This window comes from Cryptomeria japonica, chromosome 2 (assembly GCF_030272615.1).
Source record: "Cryptomeria japonica chromosome 2, Sugi_1.0, whole genome shotgun sequence".
NCBI classification, from domain to species: domain Eukaryota; kingdom Viridiplantae; phylum Streptophyta; class Pinopsida; order Cupressales; family Cupressaceae; genus Cryptomeria; species Cryptomeria japonica.
In genome coordinates this window covers 221,922,044-221,943,859 of record NC_081406.1, presented here as the reverse complement: position 1 = coordinate 221,943,859, position 21,816 = coordinate 221,922,044, and the positions used below count along the sequence as shown (strand labels likewise).

Genomic DNA, 21,816 nt, shown 5'->3' with positions numbered 1-21,816 from the left:
TCATGTCTCTTAGTTTGAGTGAAAGATTTGTTGAATTCATTTGTGTGGAATCCTTAGTCCATACCACTAGCCTCTTGCCGTGGGTAAGTGCGCCTTGTGTGGTCAACTGGAATTTAAGTAAGCATAACTTCAACTATTACTCATCCGTTGACAAGCATCAACTTGGATGGTGTCTACGTTTGATGGTAATAGTCTGAAAAATCTTTAAGTATACCTTAGATGATTGCACTAAGCTTGTGTCAATACCTGATTGTGAGACCTTGCCTGGTTTGATTCCGCTAAATCCATTCACCATTTCCTACATTCCTTGGATTAGAATAGACTTCCTGAACCCTATTCTTTTTTCCCCCTTTTTTAGTAAGAAGTAAATCCAGAGCCTTATTGATAAATCTTAAGTTGTCAGCACACCTATTCCGCATCATTCATGATAATCCAAACATTTGCGTAAGTCCCCAAAGTGAAACACAGCAATTCACATCAACCACTGAACTTACCCACTCGTCAAGACCTGACATGTAGAAACCTTGGAATCACATTAGTTGATCTCATTCTTAGCATCTGAGGTGATTTTGTTCAAGAGAGGGTAAATTACCTTGGTACTTTATTCTGAAATGTTTTGTGCATAAAAAACACATCAACAGGCCGTACTACCACCAAGCAATTTGACCAATGGGCCATATCCCAACTGAAAACACAATCACCTCTTCTTATATATTTGCATTGAATACAAATGCAATATACTCAATCAACAGCCATTTTTGTCACTACAAAGCCAGAAAGTAACAAGAGATGCAGTTTTTGAACCCTAAAAACTGTCTGCAACAGAAAATGGTCATTGCAGACAGTCTGGGCTGTTTCTTTGAGGATAAAAAGCATTTTCATTAGAGCAATGGCAACATCGCCGTTTATGTGGTGGCTGCAGGCCATTGCATGAGGCCACAACCCCATAGCAGCCAACAAAACATCAAACCTATGGAATTTATGCACTGACATGATTTTTTTTTTAAATTCACTCCAAAATTGTGCACAAATGTATTTTTAAGGATATTTGATAAACATTAGACATCAAGTATCTTTTTTTTCACAGTTCCACGGAGTCTAGGAACGGACAGACGGAGTGACCATGGGCCTCAGTTTCAGGACAAGAGGGGGGCAACTGTGGTGTAGATATACATGGTACTTAAAAATTAGTTATAAAAAAATATAAAAGGAATAACAAATGGAACTATGAAATACTAATTAGTTATAAAAAAAATATAAAAGGAATAACAAATGGAACTATTGAATACTAAACACATTGCATTGAACAATGAAAATTCAACATACCAAATATCAATATATTACATTCAAAATTCAAATACAATTTGCCAATGGCTCAATGCCTCTAATCATCCACAAAGTCCATGCCAACCTCCTCATCATCCAAACTACTGGACTCTTCAAGGTCAAGCTCCTTCATACCAATACCAACCAGCCCTATTTGTCCCACATCATCATCAACCTATGTTGGCTCCTCTAGATCTGCATCCCACAGGACTACTAAACTCTCCTTGTACATAAAAATGTTGCGGTCAATGAGACACAAGGCACTATGTATAGCTACAAGCTTCTTTGCCCTCCTAGAGGTAATCTTGTTCCTCCTAATAGAAAGGATGAAGCTATGAGTAGATTAGTTCATATTAGTAGTGAAAGAACTAGAAACCTATGACTATAGATAGATGTCTAGCATGGTTGCCAGAGAAATAGGCCCATGCATAGCCCACCATAGAATTGGGTCTTCTTGTGCCATGGTCTCCCTATCTATCTTGGTCTCTTTTGAATATACCCAAAGAGTAACAAATTTTGTCAACTCAATACGAATGGTGGCAACACCTACAACATTGTACATCTTCTAAATAGCCTTTATGACCCAATAGTAAAACACTTCCAGGACTTTGTATGTACCACTTCAAGTTCAATGCATAGGCAGCCATGTGCAAAGGAGTGTTGAACTTCTCCAATCCCTACTGAATAATTGACTGAATATGTTCATTTGGCCAGGAATGCTATTGATGTCCTCATACAACTCTCCAAGGCCAGGTACATGAGAGTCCCCATATCTGACAACTATGAAGACTGAAGCAATGATAGAGTCAATGTACTTCACATCAACACAAAAATTGTCACTCTTTACCACCTCCTTCGACCTCTCACCCTACTCTAACTTGGAAACAAACTACCAACCACTATCATGACCATTTGTTGCAATGCCTCTTGAAATTCAAGCATCCTCTCCAAGATGATGAAGTCAATGCATATCTAATCCCTACAAGTTTAAAGAATTCCTTCATCAAGAAGGCCTTGAATAATGCATGTGAAATGTGGTGGCTACAAATAAACATCTACACATTTGTACCATCATTAACAACCTATTTGATCAAACCAATTTTGCTCAAGTCCTTCAGTGCATTATTCATGGGATGCACAACACAAGGAGTCCACCAAATATGTTTGTGGGCCTCAATCAATTTCCCTACAACTCTACACAAATAGGCAACATTTGTCACTACCTACACCACATTCTTTGGCCCAACCTCCTTAATTGCATCTCTAAGGATTTGGATTTGACAATAGGGCATCCTCAAGGTGCCTTAAACAATCAACAACACTAAACAAGTGACTTGTATACATGTGACTATAATGTTTATGAGTGGACAATGCCTAATGTCATACACCCATCCATGACTACACTACATCCACTGATGACCTGTATAGCCTTCATTTTCTCTATTATAATATTAATCTTGGAATAGTTCTTACCTAAAGATTGTCCTCCTCAATTTTGTCTCCTCTCGTGGCATATAGAATGGTCCAACTATTATTATCGTTGCCACAACCTCCTTACAATAAAAAAAAATGAACCATAGAATGGAATGCCATTAGCAAAAAAAAATTTGACAATAGCATCATCTGCCTAATCCTTATTTTGCAATTGAATAATTCTGCCACCTTGTTTGTAGCATATATATTGATAGTCATTATGCATTATCTCTTAGGCTCTGTTGCCCCTTAACTAGATGGAAAAGCAAGAGATCATGGCTCCTGGAAAGTTCTAGTACTAGTTGGAGTAAAAGTAGGACCCCTCAATGGCATGGTAGCAACAGAAAGTGTTTTAGCTTTTTTCTTCACCACAACCCCACAATCTGTTTATTTCAGCCTTTGTTTACATGGTAGCTTGTCATATACATCCACACTTTTGCCTTAAACATGAAGGTGATGTGCATTGACTTTTGTAATGCTGCCTTGAAATTCAAGTTGACAAAAATGACATTTCCACAAGCCCCCCATTTTCCCAAGTTTTGTTTGTAGTTTGGTTGCAAATTGACTTATACAAAGCCTTGTTATCGAAGGGGCCCCTGGCAAATTATTCTGAAAATTTAGAAGGGTAATTAAAATGTGCACTTTCAATAGAACTAGTTGCCTCACCTCCTGCCCTATATCTGTACTCAAAGTCGCAAATTCAACCCGCATAGATTCTTGTTGATGACCCTATTTGTCCCACATGCTATGAGCAATCATAGTAACACTACAAAAAAATGAAATTTGTGGTTTAAATTTTAAACCATACATATATCATTATGCAAGAGCTCAAGACATAAGAATTTTCTTCTTGTTTTCTTATTTCACGTCACTGAAACTTAAAAACAGAAGATACACAAAAATAGGAAACCTTGTTTTTCAACCTTTGTCAAGCAAGAATTTCAATTTTAGTTTTTCTTATTTCAGGTCGCACAAAGTGCAGAAGCAGAGGATACACAAAAGACAAAATCCTAATTTGACTAGCATTAACCAACTATTTATGTATATTTGCAAATTTTATTTTAATAATAAATATATTCAAATAACTAAAATACTGCTGTGATAGTTTTTGTTTGTTTGTTTTGTTTTCAATGTAGATATACAATAAATTGTACATATAATTGTAGGTGGTTATAAAAATGCTGTTTTGAGGGTTGTTGAGCTGCTGTTTTTATAACCATCCACAATTATATATACAATTTATTGTATATCTACATTGAAAACAAAACAAACAGACAAAAACTATCACAATTGATTACAGTGTTAGCCCTTTAGGGATGAACATTTTAAAAACAAAAAGCAAATCCCAAATGATGAAGGGCTATGGCTTATCTTCAAAGCTAATAATGCACCAATTGGTAATGCCAGTGATTCAATAGTTCCAGCTTTTTATTACTCAATTGAATGAGAATGAATTCAAGATCCAAATCATGTAAATACAGTTTATATAGTGTTTCTCTAACAAAAGATTATTGCCTATTATGGTAGGCAGCAATCCAGTGAAAAAATGCTGCAGCCCCATGACGAGTGACATGACATTTTTTAGAACACATAACATTGAAACTAATGGTGTTTGTCTAACCAAATGTCCATTATAACAATTGTGAAACAAGGATTGATTTTAAAGCATTACATGTAGCAAAAGATTTTAAAGTCCAAAATTTTGGTGAACGATTGAAAATCATACCAAAAAATAATAATTTAGCATAAAAAAAGAATTAATGTTTAAATTATTAAAAAACACCTCAAATATTATTGTTTAGTTGTTTTATATGAATATATTAAAATTCTATTAAATATCATTTATAATTAGTTAATATATAGTAACAGCAAGGGAAAGAAGTATATGATATCAAGATTATGAGAAATAAAACTCTAAACAGGCATTATTTTAAACACCATTTTTAAATACAAAGAAAATATAAAGTAAATAAAGTTGTACATAAATATATATAATATTTACTACAAATTTTTAAAACCATAAAAATAACCAAAAGTTACAAAGTGATCTAATATTTTTGAAATATGTGTGCACATTGTTAGTTTCATTTAACTATAACGAGTAAAGTAGTTTTGCTGAAACAGCTAAATATTTTAGTAAATAATTAGTCACTTTAGTAAGTAAAAGTTTTTAAATAATTATATAGTTTAATATGTAGAAAACTTGTTTCAAAGTTAATTATATTGCAGCAAAATATATTAAAAGCATTACTGAATAAAATAATTATAATGAATTAATTATGTATTTTTTATTTTTTTTTGAATAAAAGGGGTAAAAACTTTATTGAAATATAGACACAAAAATTACAAGGAGGGCCCAAGCGTCGAGGCTCCAAAAAGAGAACCTCAGGCTCCGACCAAGCTCAACCAACATCATTACTATCCATATCCTCAGCAAAAATCTTCTGCAAGACCTCACAGTAATCCGAGGAGAGACGCTCCCAACCTTCAATTTTCCAATCACTGTCATGTTCTGAAGCCCACTTAGCCAAACAATCAGCTGCTCTATTCCATTCACGAGGAATGTGGATGAAGGACACCTGCTCCATTAAAGAACTAATTTGAAGAATTTGATGAACTAACCCCGCCAACTGCCAATGAATCCCACTTACCTTCTTCTCAGTCAACAAATTCACAACAATTTGTGACTCCGATTCACAGATAACCTTCCTTCTACCCAACTCCCAAGTCCGCTCCAGGGCATAGAGAATAGCAAGTCCCTCCATTAAATTATTAGATTGCCTCCCTTTATGCACCGAAAAGAAGAACACCACCTCCCCCAAACAATTCCTACCAACACCTCCAACCCCTGTCGGGCCTGGGTTACCCCTGGAGGAGCCATCAATGTTAATCTTGATAATCTCATCCTAGGGGGGCTCCACCTTCCCATCCTTTGGACCTTCTTTATAGCACACCTACCTCTTCTGACACAAGCAGAGGCGAGAGACAACTCCTGCCAGCCAAACCTACTCACGATATCCGCCTCAACTCTATCCAAATGAAAATTCACCTCACATTTAGCTTCCACCGTCTCCCGAATCATAGCCATGATCCTATTCCACACTTGTTGCACTAACAGTCTGGCCTCACGGAAGATCCTTTTGTTCCTCTCAAGCAAGATCTGCCAGAGAATGAAGATGGGCCCAATATACCAGACCGTCTGGAGGAAGGGGGACAAGATAGGAGGTCTGCCCAAACTGCTCCAAAACTCCACCAGAGAATCTGCGTGAACGCAAGGACACTTCCACAACCCCCACCAGTAATGCCAAATAAGCATAGAAAAGGGGCATCTAAAGAATAGATGTGAGGAGTCTTCCTCCCCATTGCCACACAAAGCACAAATCGAAGGCCCTGAGAAACCCCGCTTGCGAATATTATCCCAGGTAAGGCATCTATTCCAAGCCAGAGTCCAAGCGAAGCAATTGCACTTCGGCCAAGAAGAATTGTTCCAAACCTGTTTCCACCAGTGCACCTCTCTTCCCTCCAATCTTCGGTTCAACAATTCCCTGTAACCACTAGCTACAGTAAAGACTCCCTTAGGATTCGGAGACCAGGCAAGTCCATCCCTACCCTTGATGCCACTACAATGTCTACTCGCCAGAATGCCTTGTAACTCAGCACAGTCCTCCTCCATCCCAGCAACCGGCCACTCATTAAGATCCTTCCACCGCTCCATCTCCAGCCGCCCACACCTGTAAACAGTCTTGAAGTCACTCACCCTTGACCACCCAGCCTCCAAAAACCTCTGGCTAAGGTTCCCAAGATTAGGAAACTGATCAAGAATGGGGGGGTACCCGTCCCAAGAGTCGTTCCAGAAAAGGACCTCTTCCCCCCTCCTACAAATCCAAAAGAGTCCTTCCTTAATGAGAGAAGCCCCCTTCTTGAGAGTATACCAAATCGTAGAGCCTTTACCCACTAGCGGATATCTTGGAACCTCCTGAGCTGGCATCCTTTGCATATATTTTAAGGCCAAAATCTTAGCCCAGCCACGATCCTGCTCAACACACCACCTCCAGTACAATTTTGCTGCCAGAGCCTCCCCGAATAGAATAGCCTGCCTTAAACCAAGCCCCCCTGATTGCTTCGGGCTACACACCAAGTCCCAATTGACCAAACTCCATTTGGATGAGGATAGATTGCCTGCCCATAAGAAATGCCTTGCCAAAGAATCCAGGCCCTTCAAGAACCACTTAGGAGCCACTTGAAGCATACATCTATAGGTTGGAAGAGCCTGAACCACCGACTGAATCAGTTGAACCCTCCCAGCAAATGAAAACCATCTATGAGTCCAATGTTCAACCTTTGAGCGAAATTTATCCAAGATACTCTACCATGACTCCCAAGGAGGGTTACCAGGAGAGATAGGAATACCCAAATAAGTCAAGGGCAAGGAGCCAACTTGGAATCTCAAGATAAGAGCAATCCTCCTTTGAATAGCTTCAGGGGTGTTGAAGAAAATGATAGAAGATTTATCTTCATTGATCAACTGGCATGAGGCCGCCAGATAAACATCCAGAACCTTACGCAAATTCGTAGCTTCTCTAATCCGAGCAAGTCCCATCAAGGCCGTGTCAACAACAAATTGCAAATGAGACTGCGTCTGCAAGTCATTACCCCAATTCCACCCCTGAATACTGCCCTGACCCACATTATGTTTGATTAGCCTCCCCAGGCCCTCAGCCAGGAGAATGAATAAGTAAGGGGAGAGGGGGTCCCCCTGACGAAGGCCCCTAGAGGCACCAAACAACTCAGTATGATCCCCATTGATTAGTACTGAGAAAGAAGTGGACGTAACTCCACTCATAACCCATTGAAGCCATTCCTCGGCAAAGCCAAAAGCCCTAAGGATCTTCTGGAGGAAAGACCAACGAACTCTATCATAAGCCTTAGCCATGTCCAACTTGATAAACATAGCTTTTTCCTTGGAGGTAGCAATAGAATGAATGATCTCCGTAGCAATGACCACACCATCCAAAATTTGACGCCCTTCCACAAAACCGCTTTGTTCCTCAAAGATAACCCCCCCAGACACTTCTTCAGCCTCTCTACAATCAACTTCGAGATGATCTTATAAATAACATTGCAGAGAGATATAGGACGGAACTGGCCTAACCTGTCGACCCCCTCACACTTAGGGATAAGCGCAATGAAGGTTGCATTCAGGGCCCTCAGCATCTGTTTATTCCTCTGGGATTCTTGGACTACTGCCAGTAAATCCAAATTGATGATATCCCAAAACTCTTGAAAGAATTCAACCGAGAACCCATCTGGGCCAGGGGCTTTTCCTTTCCTCAACTGAAAAACAATCCTCTCGAGTTCTTCCAGCAAAATAGGGGCCATAAGCTGCTCATTCATCTCCCCGGTAACAAGAGGAGGAATGCAAGCAAGAACCCGGTTCTCCTCCACCGCTTCCCCCTGAGACTCCTCACTGAAGAGGGATCAGAAATACTGTAAAGCCTCCCTAGATATCTCATGCAAGGATAATAACACCTCACCTCTATTATTGACCATAGCAGGAATGGAGTTTCCATGACATCTTGCTTTCACAGAGTTGAAAAAGAAAGCCGTGTTCTTATCGCCCACTTGAAGCCAATCAATATGAGCTCTCTGTTTCCAGTAAATTTCTTCCTTGAGCTCCTATTCCTCTAAGGCCCTGACAGCCCTCTCCTCCTCCCTAAGCAAAGCTTCAGACAAACCACGCTCTCTGATTTCACTGGTGATGCCATTTAACTCTATTTGGGCTGCTTTCTTAGCATGAAAAATGTTCTTGAAACCCTGTCGATTCCATTGTTTAAGCTAGAACTTAACAAACTGCAGCTGCTTGGCGAAAGTGTACATAACAGTACCAAAGGCCGGTCTCCCCTTCCTCCACCACTACTCAACAAGAGCCGGCAAAGCAGGATCCCGAAGCCACATAAGTTGGAATTTGAAAGAAGGAGAGCGAGCAACCCGAGCTGAAGAAGACACCAGCTTGATAGGCCAATGGTCTGACCCTCTCAAGTCAAGAATCTTAGAACTTGTGGACCACCCCCCACCAACCCAAAAACTGGAAACCAAAAATCGGTCCAACCTCTCTGCAATCCAACCCCCCCCCCCCCACTCTCCTATTGTTCCAAGTGAACAAACCATTACCAGGCTTAATGTCAACAAGATGAAACGACGAAATACTATCCCGAAAAAGGAGAGAAGAGGGCTCCAACTGCATGACACCCCCCTTCTTCTCACTCAACTCCAGGATAGCATTGAAATCTCCCGCCATAATCCAAGGATGGAAAGGGACCAACCTTCGCATACATGAAATATGAGACCATAAGTTTTGTTTGCCCTGGAAATCGGTGGGAGCATATATATTAGTAAACAAAATAAGATCTCCGGTCTCCAGGCTGGAGGCAACCCCGGATAGCGAAGATCTGGAAGCCATCCACCAGACAAGGCGAATCCTTGAAGGGTTCCAAAGACAGGCCACCCCTCCAGAGGAGCCAGCAGCCCCAATACACTGACATTCGCCTCGCCCCTAGAGCTTCGGCACCAAACCCATCATACTCTCTCCACCGAGAGTTTAGTTTCTTGCAAGAGCAGGACATCAGGTGAATGATTCCTGATCAAATCCCGAACAGCTTTTTGTCTAGGGCCGCTATTCAAGCCCCTTACATTCCATGAGAGCACAATCATTTAGGAGGATTGGAAAAGTGAGAATCCAAAGTCTTTACTAACCCTGACTCAACCAAATTTTCTCCCATCAGTTTGATTTTATCCAAATCCTTCTTTCTGCCAACCTTTGAGTTCTTCTCCGTAGCACTTTTCTTAATATCTTTCTGATGCAGCCCCAAGTGAACGGAAGACTTGTTACTTTTAGCCCCAGCCGGTTCCAATTTCAGGGCTACCGGAGAGCCCTCCCCCCCAAGCAAATTTACCTCCGAACCCGAAGTGATTCCCAACTAGACCCCTACTGTTTGGTCCATCACCATTTGCTGGCTTCCAATCACTTGTAGGGCTTGAGTAAAATCCTCAATACCTCTTTCCGAACCCCCCCCTGAAGCACCTTGATCCAAAGGAGTAAACCCTGGGTTCACTTCTTGATGGCTAAGGTCATCTAAGGCCTCATATCTGTTAAAGGTATCTTCCTCCTGTCTCTCCTGTAAGGACCTCTTTTGTCCTCGATTCATGTTCCTTGTCTTAACTGAGACAAAACCATCAGCACCCTCTACCTCGGCCGACATAGTAGCTTTTCCTTTATCAACCCTATCTTGACTCTGGGTCGGCTGTTGAGGTTGGCGAACCACCGGATTATATCTAGGGCACTTACGCTGTAAATGACCATACTCATGGCACAGACGACAACGAAAAGGTAAAGTCTCGTAATCTAACTGTTAGACCCATGAATAAGAGCCCGCACTCATATCTATAGCATCTGGCAGAGGTTTACTAAGATCAATTTCAACACCAATACGCGCAAAAGTCATTACCTTTCTTCCTAGGGTTTGCGTTGAGGATCCCACTGGCTTCCCAGGCAGTGCGGCCAGCAGCCGTAGCACATCCTCCCGACAGCATTCCACAGGAAAACGTGGCAAACGAACCCACACTGGAACCCTGTTTGGGAGCTCCTCCGAAGGGTTAAACCCTGCATGCCAAGGCTTGATGAACAGCCCCACCTGATTGTAAAAATACGGACCTCCCTCAAAGACCCTATTGCGATCCTCCATGCAGTTGAAGGTAACCATGAAATAGTTGTTTGCCAGCATCATAATCTCCATTTTCACTTCCGGAGCCCAAGTCCTCTGCGCCCAGTTATCCAGAAACTGCAAAGAAACCCTCATTCCCAAAATCTTGCAATAAAGCGAATGCTTTGAAAAGTACTCAACGTCTTCAGCAATCAATTCAAGAGGAATAACTAGCTTCGGTCTCTCACTGCATCTCTCCAGGCAACCATTAATCTTCATAATGCGAGAACCGCCAACAGTCCCCGATCCCGATTCAGATGAGAAAAGGTTATTGTTAAAAGTCTTCATACTCTGGAATGGGGGTTTTGAGCCCACTGCAGCGCGAAAATCCATGGCTGGAGGTACTTGCGAGTCCTCTCCACCAATACTCGTCATCGGCGCTCCGAAAAAATTAACAAGGTATAGAAAATGGCCCCCACCCCGAAGAGCCTCTCGAGAAATCACCGAACCTGCAGCCCCACCCCCCCCCCCAAGCCCACCGAGAGGGAGAGCCTACCGAAACCCCAAACCCCTTAAAAACCCACAGCCCATAGCAGCCCCAACGCCCAGCCGCACGCAGACAACACTCCACCCGCAGCCCCCCCGAAACACCCACCACTCCCTCCGCCGAACCCTACCCTTCCCCGTCTACAACACTACACCCCCGCAGCGCCTGCACCTACCTCCCCCCGACGACCCACCTGCAGCTTCGCCTCCCTCGAGCTAGGGCATCGAAGCCCTAGCTCGACTGCCCGCAGAAGTTCGCACGCACGCCATCGACAGATTTTTTTCCATGGATTTGAGCTGAATTAATTATGTATTTTAATAAACATTATTTTTTGTAATTAAATATGTTAGAACAAAATGTGTGTGCCCATAATTGTATTTTTTTTAAACAAAAAAATAAAATAAATATGATATAACCACTAAATAAAATAGTAAATAAAATTTTAGAACTTAAATTAATATAATTTAGTAACTAAAACTCTAGTAATTAGATTTAAGTATAAATAAAATAGCAAGTAAAATTTTTTATAGAATAAGTACATTGTAATTTTATAAAATAAAATTACAAAAAATAGTAATATAATTTATATTTAAAATAGTAAGTAATACTTTTGAAATAATTATGTAGTTAATTATGAAATAGTTTTTAAATATAAATAAAGAAAGAGCAAGTAAAATAGTTCCAAGTTTTAATAAAAAAAATTGCTTTGAGTTCTTTCCACAGTAGTTTTGCATGTCAAATGCATTATGACATCCCATATAGACTGTTTTGGATCTATCATGAGGTCCTTCATGATAGCCCTAATATTCAGGGAAAACTTCATGTCCATTTCCTTCACGAGTGCACACAATTGTTTCATTCACCACCAAAGTGTTATCTTTTGGGCCTTCAGCATCACATACAAAAATCATTTTCTTGTCTTTTCCTTGATCTCCCCTTGGCTCTCATTCCTCCACTAATCATGCAAATAGGTAGACGATAGTCTACAAGAGCCGAACAAACAAAGGGAACCTACCAAATGCCATCATAATATAGTCTAATCGTAACATCTCATCATTAAACTACAGTTCTTTTGTCCACACTCTTTAAATGATTAAAAACACACAAGTGGAGCCCTTATATGTTCAATTAATGTTTGCATAATTATATATTTATATAAGTAAAATATATTTTGATTGTTGACAAAGAAAAATGTCTTTTCATATAGAAAAAAAAAAGCAAAATTGAAAGCTACAGAAGAGAAACTAAAATTCTTAGAAGATAACTAATGTCATGTACTCAGTTACAAATTTCTTTTTATGATTCATTATTTCACCTTTTATGTGATGTGTATGGCACATTTTGATGTATATAAAATTATTCTTTATTTTTCAAGTTATCTTATTTCTATTACATATTTGGATGATTTACAAATGTCTGATATAATATGTTCGAAAAAAACCATGCTACTAGCGTATTTATCTAAGATAAATCTATGTAAAAGATGTCAAGATTATCAATCTTGAGACACCTATCTTTATTGGATTTGTGATATAAGTAAAATAGGCATTTCTAAAATATATCTCTCAACATCTTTTAACATAATTTTATCTAAAATAAGTATACTAATAAATAGCAATCAAATACATATTAAAAATTTCTTTCTATTAGAAGTTAATAGCCCAATGATTAAATTATTTAAAAAGTAATGCAATAACATTAACAAGGACCATATAAGTGCTGATAGAAGCATTAAAATCCTCCCAATGCCTCCTGCTGTCACTTCGCCATGCTCGCCCTTCTTCGTATCCTCTTCCTTCACACAGTTCTGGTAAGTCCTAAGGCCATCTTTCAAAGATGTAGCGTAACTCCCTCTCTCACTTCTCTTCTCTTTTCTTCTCGGGTCATGTTTAAATTTTACATGGTAGACAGGTTATTTCACCACTCAAGTTGTCCACTAATTTTATGCCAAATTTTCCCTGTAGCTTGTGCGTCATTATTACTCTTGAGAAAGAAAATGTTTTATAGAACTAGTGAACTCAAGTGGCTATTGTTGGGAAACGCCTCAACTCAGGCATCTGAATATAAAAAAGAAAAGTTTAGACCATAAAATAAGCAAATTGAGAAGTGTTCAAACAGTACCACAACAGCTATTAGCTATCCTCCACGCTTCAACTTGTTTTCAAAATGGACTAGGGTATCCAATCTTTTTATGTATCAACTCATCACATTCGAAAGTGCCTTTGCAATGTGTGCCAAAGAAATGTACTGGAGTACACAAGTAATGCAATTGCCATGGGTACAAGTGCGTAAAATCTTATATCCGTCCGTGCACATTAAAGATATATTTATGTAGTTTTGTGGTAGTTATTATACAGTTATGCATTGCTTTTATATGCAAAGTGCAAACTACCATATAACAGCCACATTAGTCATTCTTAACTTCACGATTTATTATACCAAACAATTATTTTTTGCTTTCATGAACAATCACACAGCAGGCATATAGGCTAAGTTAATATCCATTTGGCATTACTTATTATTTCTGCGTTAAATTCTGCTTCATCATTGCGTACCAGGAGGTAACACAAATTATTTAACAAATCCATCAAAAATCTACCATTTGCAAAGATGATCTAATCTTCTTTCTCACTTTGTTTCATTCCTTTGATTCAGGAATCTAATTATTTAGTGCCTTGACAGCTTCACGAAGACTCGTTATCCACTATGCCAATCAAGCTGCATGGGAAAAATCTGAAAAATGCAAATCGAGTTTATCGGGGATACCTGAGTGTTCAATTGGATATACTCTAGAAGAATGTAATCAGAAACCCCTGAGCTTTGCTCGAGAGAATAATCCAAAATGAAACACTTCAAACTAGTATTCTTCTGTTAAAAATTAAATGAGAACTGTTATGCTAATCTAGATCATTGTATTCAGATTCCCTGTACACAATGACTACTTGTTCTGTTATATAACTGTCCCTATCAACAATTTTTTTGCAGTAGAAATATTTCAAATTCCACCATATGATGTAGGAGATATTAATTCATACCACAAAACACAATTCCGTTTAATTTCAAGGCCACAACATACTCACAGCTCAGTTGATCGACTGAGCAATTGCCATCACAAAGTTTAATTGATCAAATGAGCAGTTGTCATTGTATGGCCCAGATTCGAGACCACCGGACGGGCTCCATTAAGCTGTTCTTAATGCACTGATGTGATCCGTTCCCACAAAGCAGTGTTTAAGTCCAAAGTGAATCTCTAAGTAATAGGCACCTATTGGAATAAGACTTTGAGACCAAACTCGAGGCAGGGAATAAGTATTTTTGTTCTTAAAGCTTTTTATTTGTTATCTATATAAAGTGCTTGCAACAAGAAACATCCACAGCCAAGATTAGCGAATCCCTAACAAAGGCCAGGTCTCGCGGAGGAGGCTACAATACTCACATTCACAGCTTAAATCCCACGAAAGCTACATGGTGCAGCTACACAAAAAAATTGAATCTCGACTGAGAAGAGCATAGCTACAATTTCAATGATGAGAGTTCCAACAAGCGCCGAAAAGTACAGCTAGAACCTAATGCACCCACTCGACATCTATTTTGTTTGGCTGATTATTTTCTTTTACTATTGTTTTCTTTATTTTTCTGTAAAAATATACTAATTTATCCATGCAGAAACTGATGTAGAAAATTGATGAAGTTTATGGGCGAAACCCTCCTGAAAGATTTGCCAATCCAGATGCAGGCTTTTCAGTGCAAATTCTTCTGCCTTATGATCATAAACCAAAACACATGAAAAACAAATTAAACCTACTAATGAATCCAAGAGCTTGACTTATAAACGAGTTCAAGCTGATTTTGCATCAGGGTTAAAGATTAAAGTGAGAAATACAATTCCTGAAATATAAATTCATTATAAAGGTAAAAACTTTTGACAAATATTTTCTGTCTTAAATATTAATAAAAAATTAGCACAGCATTCATCCATTAAAATGCTTACACATTCACAGTTTGAGGTTTCAAGGTTACAGTCCATGCACCCCTCATCATTAAAACCGTAGTTACCAAAAGACTCGCATCCTAACAACTGGTACTCATTTTGAAACATATCACCGTCTTGGAGAACCATATGGAGGCATCTCCAGACACTAGAAAAGTCTAGATGGGGTTCCATAATATCTGTATACATATATAAGATCACATGAAAACTGGGAAACTTACTATACAGATTTCACAAATATGTTATATAAATTACACTAGCTTTTCTTTAAGTGCTAATATATTTGACACAAGCTGAATGAACTAAAAAAATTTATACTAATAGAAAAAATATCCTTGTAGACTTGCAATTTTCTATTGAGGATAATCAAGCTATCTGGTTATTTTTTATATTTTACGAACATGTATCGCTAGAAACTTTTTCCTAATATTAGATAGGTCATACCATCCTTCAAATTTGTCTGCACATTTCATTGACAGCTTCTCCCTAAACATCATCTAGCAAAATTGGATGTAAGATGAGTCTACTTATTGTATATTTTGCTTTCAGGCACATCTAAATTTTGAACCACATATACAATCGGTCTATATCTGTAATACTAAACAGCATAGATAGAAGAAAGAGAGGCTGTTGTACAAGCATTTCAATCAGCTAACCCAAGTAAAGAAAATTCCAGCTCCAATAGATGGAAATTACGGTGCCAGTCCTATTGCCCTCTTTAACACTGTCGTCCATACGCTCAAATGTCACACAAGAATCATAAAGAAAGGGGTTTGGTTCATTTCTTAGTCAACACTACGAAGACCGAAATGGACCTTTGTCCACTGACATTTTGGATAGGCTTATTGCGGTGAGAAATATTTCAACCTGTCATACTCTTACATATATCACGTTATTGTTACATAAAAACCCCGTCCACAACGCATTAATAGTTATTACAAAATGGTCCCATGGAGAGGGAATCCTAATGTTTCTCGATGGGTGCAAATGAAAATTTAGGAGCTGAACGGAGAAAGATGACCATGTTGCAAAACAAAATTTTCTATACTGCTTGCAGTTTACTTTGGTCAATGTACTAAAATTCCATTTGCTAACAGTTGTTTCGATAGGATATTAAAAACAAAATCACACCACACAAAAGCTAACATTGGGCAGAAATGATCACTTAATAACCTCACAGCAGGTTCTCCAGCCCTAGCCCACTTAAATTTTCAACTTAAATAAGCTTTGTTTTGATTTCCCGCGAAACAAATTTATAGGGCCAATTTGCATTGAAATTTGGAGCAGTGGCCTCTTACAGGGTACCATATCCTAAGGATGCTACCCAATACAATTGGATAAACTGATTCGATTTCAAATCAGAAGCTCTGTATATTCTTGTTTTACTTTAATGTATGTAGGCTTCTGTTTTGTATGGTCAGTTGTGCAGGGTGGTCTCCAATGCCGTGAGCTACCCTGCAATCAAAACACAGTTAAGTTTTTGGCATCGATCCAGAAACAACCTTATGTTCTGTATCATAGACTGTGGAAATACTATGTCTCTCACAGTGAAGTTCCTACTAATATAAGTGCAAAGTTTTATAGGTATGAAACCTGAGTCGAAATCGATTATACCAAAGATTAGCTGATTGCCGAACTTCAATATAATATTTTCAAGTAATTTTTGCCACCATCAAATAATTGTCTGTGTTTTAAAATAATAAGAATATTTGTCATAGAACATGGGAAACAAATGATTGAGCCCAAGCTGATCGTTAACCAGGGTTATACATACGAGCGGGGCACAGAGTTTTACGTCGTACTAGTTAAGAGTTTCAGTCACCTTCCATGTGCGTCCTCCTCACAAAAGCCGTGTGTCATGCTTTTTTCCAATATAAAAGGCTACCACAACAATCACTCAAAATTCTCTGATTTTCTTTTTGAGGTTCGGAGCTGTACGCACCCTTCTTTTGCCATTACCAACTAAATAAGTGAATTAAAAAGAACTTTAATAGACCGCGAATCCCAATTCAGCAATGCATGTGGCCAATAATATTCGGGGTGCAGAAATAACATCTCCGAGAACTTCGCCACAGACTTTATCAATTCAAACGCTTTACGGTTAGATTCTGCGGCTAGAAAATCAGTTCAGCTAAAGCAACAAAGAAGATGAAGATTTTTATTTATGGAACTACAGAGCGGCAGCAACAAATTGATACGTGCAGCACACAAAGAATTGTGCAACCGCAGTGAATCTGAGCAAGAGAAATTAACCAACGGAAGTTCATATGTGGGGGTACCTTTCCCTCAACTAAAATTGCATGCCCTGACAATAAAAGACAATCACACCTATCTAGCGGCAAACATTACGCTCAATTTCTTAATAAACAGAAAAAGACACAGCATCAAGCAGCAGCAAACAGGAGGTCTTAAGTTTAGGTCCTTAACTGGTCCATAAAAATTTAAGAAAATCAAAGGGAAGCACGTACAACGAAACAAGGCTTTGGAATTTTTATTTCAAAAATCGATCAACTACATATCCATACACGTTTTAGGGATTCCTCAGACCAATCATACGCTCGGAGAAACTCAGAGCAACCAAGGTTCGCCTACTCACAGTAGCAAAGCAGAAGAAAAGTGATCAGCTTGCACGAGCAGCGCATCCGTTTCATGCCGGGCTCCCCTTTGAGAAACGCCTCCCTGCCTGCCTGCCTCTCTTGAAAACCCTAGCACGGGGTCAGGAAAGACTCGAACTCAAGACGTGTGGGAGAAGTGTAATGCAAGAGGAAAAAGCATGTCTCTGGCGTAGAAGCATTAGTCGAGCGACTGCAGTGCATAATGAATGAGGCGGCAATTAATTGCAGGCAGATAGAGCAGAAAGAAGTAAGAGCAACAGTCGCAGACAGAGCAAAAAGTATAAGGAGAGTGCGCGTGAGAATGAGTGGGCAGCGTAGCTGGCAAAGGTCTCTCTACATAGGCCCACTCACCTACCCACTTTACGCCATTTACTCCTCATACCGTTGTTTCTCTTTTCCCTTTTCTCTTGCCTCTGCTGTGTGAACGTCCATTTCCCAGCGTACAATTCTTCACATTGCCCGCCAATCATGCATCTGTTTTTTCTTTTTTTCTTTTTATTAATTTCAAGTACGGAAATGGTTGGCGAGGCCATGTATTTTTGTATTTATTGCAAAGCCCAATGTACTTAAAAGATTAGAGGAATTCAGATTAGATGACAGTCACAGAAGTCTAAATTAATGCTGTTTGCATAATATCTTGTCTACTCTTGTGCGGAGACGAAGGAATTGTATTTAATAATAATTGGGGGTCATTTATGTCAACCGAAAAATGGACAAAGCCCGTGGGAAGTTAGGAGGCAAAAGAAACCAGTGGTTTTCGTTTGTGTGGTCGTGTGTACGCGCATTATCTGCACAAGACGATGAAAGCCAACTAAATTGAGCGAACGTTTTTCTAGCCATTAAAGAAGCGTAAATATGATATTTATGTCGCGGGCGTGTGTATTAGTTTAACTAAATTGGCGAGCGTTTATCTAGCCAATAAAGAAGTGTAAATATAATATTTTTGTGGTCTGTATGTATGGTAGTTTTGGTTTCTAAGTGTTTTTTAAGTTTCGGTTTCAAACTGATTTTTTCGAGCTATTTTCAATGTTGAATGTTTTACTATGGATCTTGATTAAAAAAATAATAATGTAGTGTTGTATGATATTTAGGTTAATCAATTTTAAGTCATTTTCATACTAGGTACAAGTATCATTGTAGGTTGTGTAGCCTATGATGAAATGTCATTTTATCTCTATCTCTCACTTCTTGTAAAGTAGGCATATTTTTGTTTCTTATTCTTCTTTTGAGTATAGTATGTCTATTATTCTTGCATCTAAGATGATGTAATGTACTCCTCAAATAGGTAATGAATAACTTCGTTGTCTCCTTAATTGCAACTCGTATGTATGCTTCTTCATTGTGTTATAATGTGAGGTTAAACTCTTTGACATGGTATTCTTTCTTCTAACCAATTTGCTTTGTCCACGTGGCAATCTTGAATTTTTTGTCACATATTGTCAAGTGTGTAAAGAAAGTGTATTATGTGAAAGAATTTAACCCCTCCCCATGAGAATAGAAAAGAATTATGTGATAGGAAAGCATTCTAAGGCTTAAATGCTCTCTCAAAACATAAGAATTTTTTGTAATCAAGATAAGGTTGTTGGCATATAAACCTAACTTCACCATGTATTTATACAATGGATGTCCCCCACCTAACAAATTCATTTAACCACTCTTCAAGATCATTAATATATGATCCAAATAGAGTGGGGATAGAGAGCAACATTGCTTGATGCTAACGTCACTTTCAAAACATTTTGACATTTTGTCTCTTCTTCTAATATTAGCCACAGCACATTCATAGAGCATATGAATTATCACTCCATATTCATCTAGAATTTCAAGTTCCTCCATCATGTTCCAAAGTTTGTCCTTTAGCACCATGTTAAAAAGATTTTTCTTAAATTTGCAAAGCAACAAAAAGATTCTTCTCCTTAAGTATCCCATAATTTTTCAATCAAGTCCCTAAGGATGATCTAGTAATCAATAATGGAGTGCCTTGGCTAAAAACCCAGCTACCCCTTTGCTCTTTTCCCTTTGTTTGCCTAGTTGTTAATTATACTCTCTAACATGATCCCTAAAATCTTTTTGAAAATATGATTGACTATACAAGTGTGATTTATCAAATTATTAATATCCCTTCTTTTATATAAATGAATAACAACACTAATCGTCCACTCCACTGGGAAGCCAAATTAGCTTATATTATTTAAATTATTTTGAAGTGTGGTTTAAGGGTCTTTACTCCTCACTTTAAATATTCGACTTGGATCCCATCTATGTCTTGCACTTTACCCCTACTATACTTGTAACTAGGAATTTAGGAAAAGGCATCAAAGCATACAATTAGGCAACCACAAACCTAAAAGCTTATGAATACACACAATAAAGGTATGAAGACAAGATGCTCAAAAACAAATGCAAACCATAAGACATCAAAGCATCTCCTCCATGTCTCTTCATTGGCTTTCTTTCTCCTCCAAATTGGGCTTGTGTGGATCTCACCTACAAGTGCAAAAGCATGAAGCAAGATTGATTTTGACAGCACAAGGAAACTTGAAAATGTGGTTTTTTTTCAATGATGAGAGAGACCAATTTATAGACAAAATGAAGAAAACATGAAATTAGCATGGAAGACTCAAAAGAGGTAATTTGATTCGAAATTGGAAAATTGAATTGAAAAGAGAAGGCTTATGATACCTTTTATGTCATGACTATGACGAATTTCCCATGCAAGGTGTGAGGACAAGTTGCTATGTCAAGAGTTATGACATGTTGCTATTTTAACAATTATAACAAATTGAGAGAATCATGCTTCCAATTTATGTCAAAGGAAGCACAAAAATAGGAGCAATTAGAAGAGGATAATTAGGTGGAAATTGAATTTAGAAAATTAGGTGGAAAAGAGGAATTAGAAAATTAGAAAAATTAGGAAAATAGAAATGAGGACCTCAATTGATGACAAGGAAACACTCTAGGGCCTATGGGTTTTCCATAGAGTGGAGTGGCTGAAAAATCTTATTTTATTAATAAAAAGCGCTTACAACAACAATACAAGTCGAAAAAATATATTTTATTTTTCTTGAAAAATAAAGTTTATAATGTTGTTGCAATATACAATTGAGTTTTTTGAGTGGCAATACATAGTAGAAATAAGAATCAATTGAATTTAAAACATATATTAGGCATCTCCTTTTATTATTTCAATAGCCTCCTAGAATTGAGCAACATGCCTGTGAAGAATAAATGACACGTTCTTTCCTTGACTTGCTAAGTTAGACCTTCTTTGATGCCTAGAAGGCTTCCTCCCTAGTTTTGTTCCTAGAAATGCTCAATGATGATGTTGAGCAAAAGAGTCCTTGTTTTCTTTGATCTCATCCACTAAGGATGCTCTCTAAAACAACTCCTATATCATATTAACTATCCAAACTTGTTCAAATTGCCCCAAGATACTTGGAACTACTATCTGCACGTCATCCAAACCCCCCTAGATACTTGAAAGAAATCATAACTAACCATGAAAACTCTCCAAACTATTATAACCTCCTTATGCATGTTTATAGAACATGTGTGTAAGGCGGGAGGTCATAGGAGAACTCCTAGGGATTGAAACTATCAAATATTCCATTCATTTATGGCCTGTTTGATCTTCATACTTTTACCAAGCATAAATCATTGTATCTATGTACTTTGTTCAAGAAATGTCTTGTTACCATGATCATTAAAAGGGCCACCGTAATGTACAATTTACCATTTGATTATATTCTATCATTGACTTTCAGAAGTGTCTCTATGACTGTGAAGAGTTTCTTCATTGAGCTTTCATATAAGTTCTTTAATATATTGCCATTATATCGTAGGCATTAGGTCATTCTCTTGTAATTGTCCTCTTAACTTTTTTGTTCCATTGCTTCAAATTTGTCTTCATATTCTTTTGATTCTTGCTACAATGTTACCTCGAGCATTGTTAATAATAAGTATGTGTTGTTTGTTAAAAATGAACAAAACATATGCCATACGAGACAATATTGCACTTTGTATAAATGTAAGAGTGTCCTTTGTCCTTACTAACCATCATGGATCCTTTAACATTTTTCCCTTCACCGTGACTTATTCTTTCTAGAAACATTTTCACTACTCATTTTCTAAAAGTCTTCTATCGTGTATGATTTAAATTATCCT

The 21,816-nt window shown here is 38.2% G+C and overlaps 1 protein-coding gene across 7 annotated transcripts in view; it reads right to left on the bottom strand.

Moving 5' to 3' along the window:
* Positions 1-18,110, bottom strand: part of LOC131037124 (uncharacterized GPI-anchored protein At1g61900) — a 91,135-nt gene extending 73,025 nt beyond the window's left edge. For 3 of the 7 annotated variants that reach the window (XM_057969164.2, XM_059216533.1, XM_059216534.1), the window contains exon 1: positions 17,634-18,109. In XM_057969164.2, the coding sequence (XP_057825147.2) occupies positions 17,634-17,688 (55 nt within the window). In that variant the 5' untranslated portion in view covers positions 17,689-18,109. Of the gene's footprint in view, positions 1-17,633 lie in introns of all 7 variants that reach the window. The other 4 variants (XR_009371516.1, XM_057969162.2, XM_057969163.2 and 1 more) reach the window with 3 other exon arrangements.
* Positions 18,111-21,816: the final 3,706 nt, after the last annotated feature.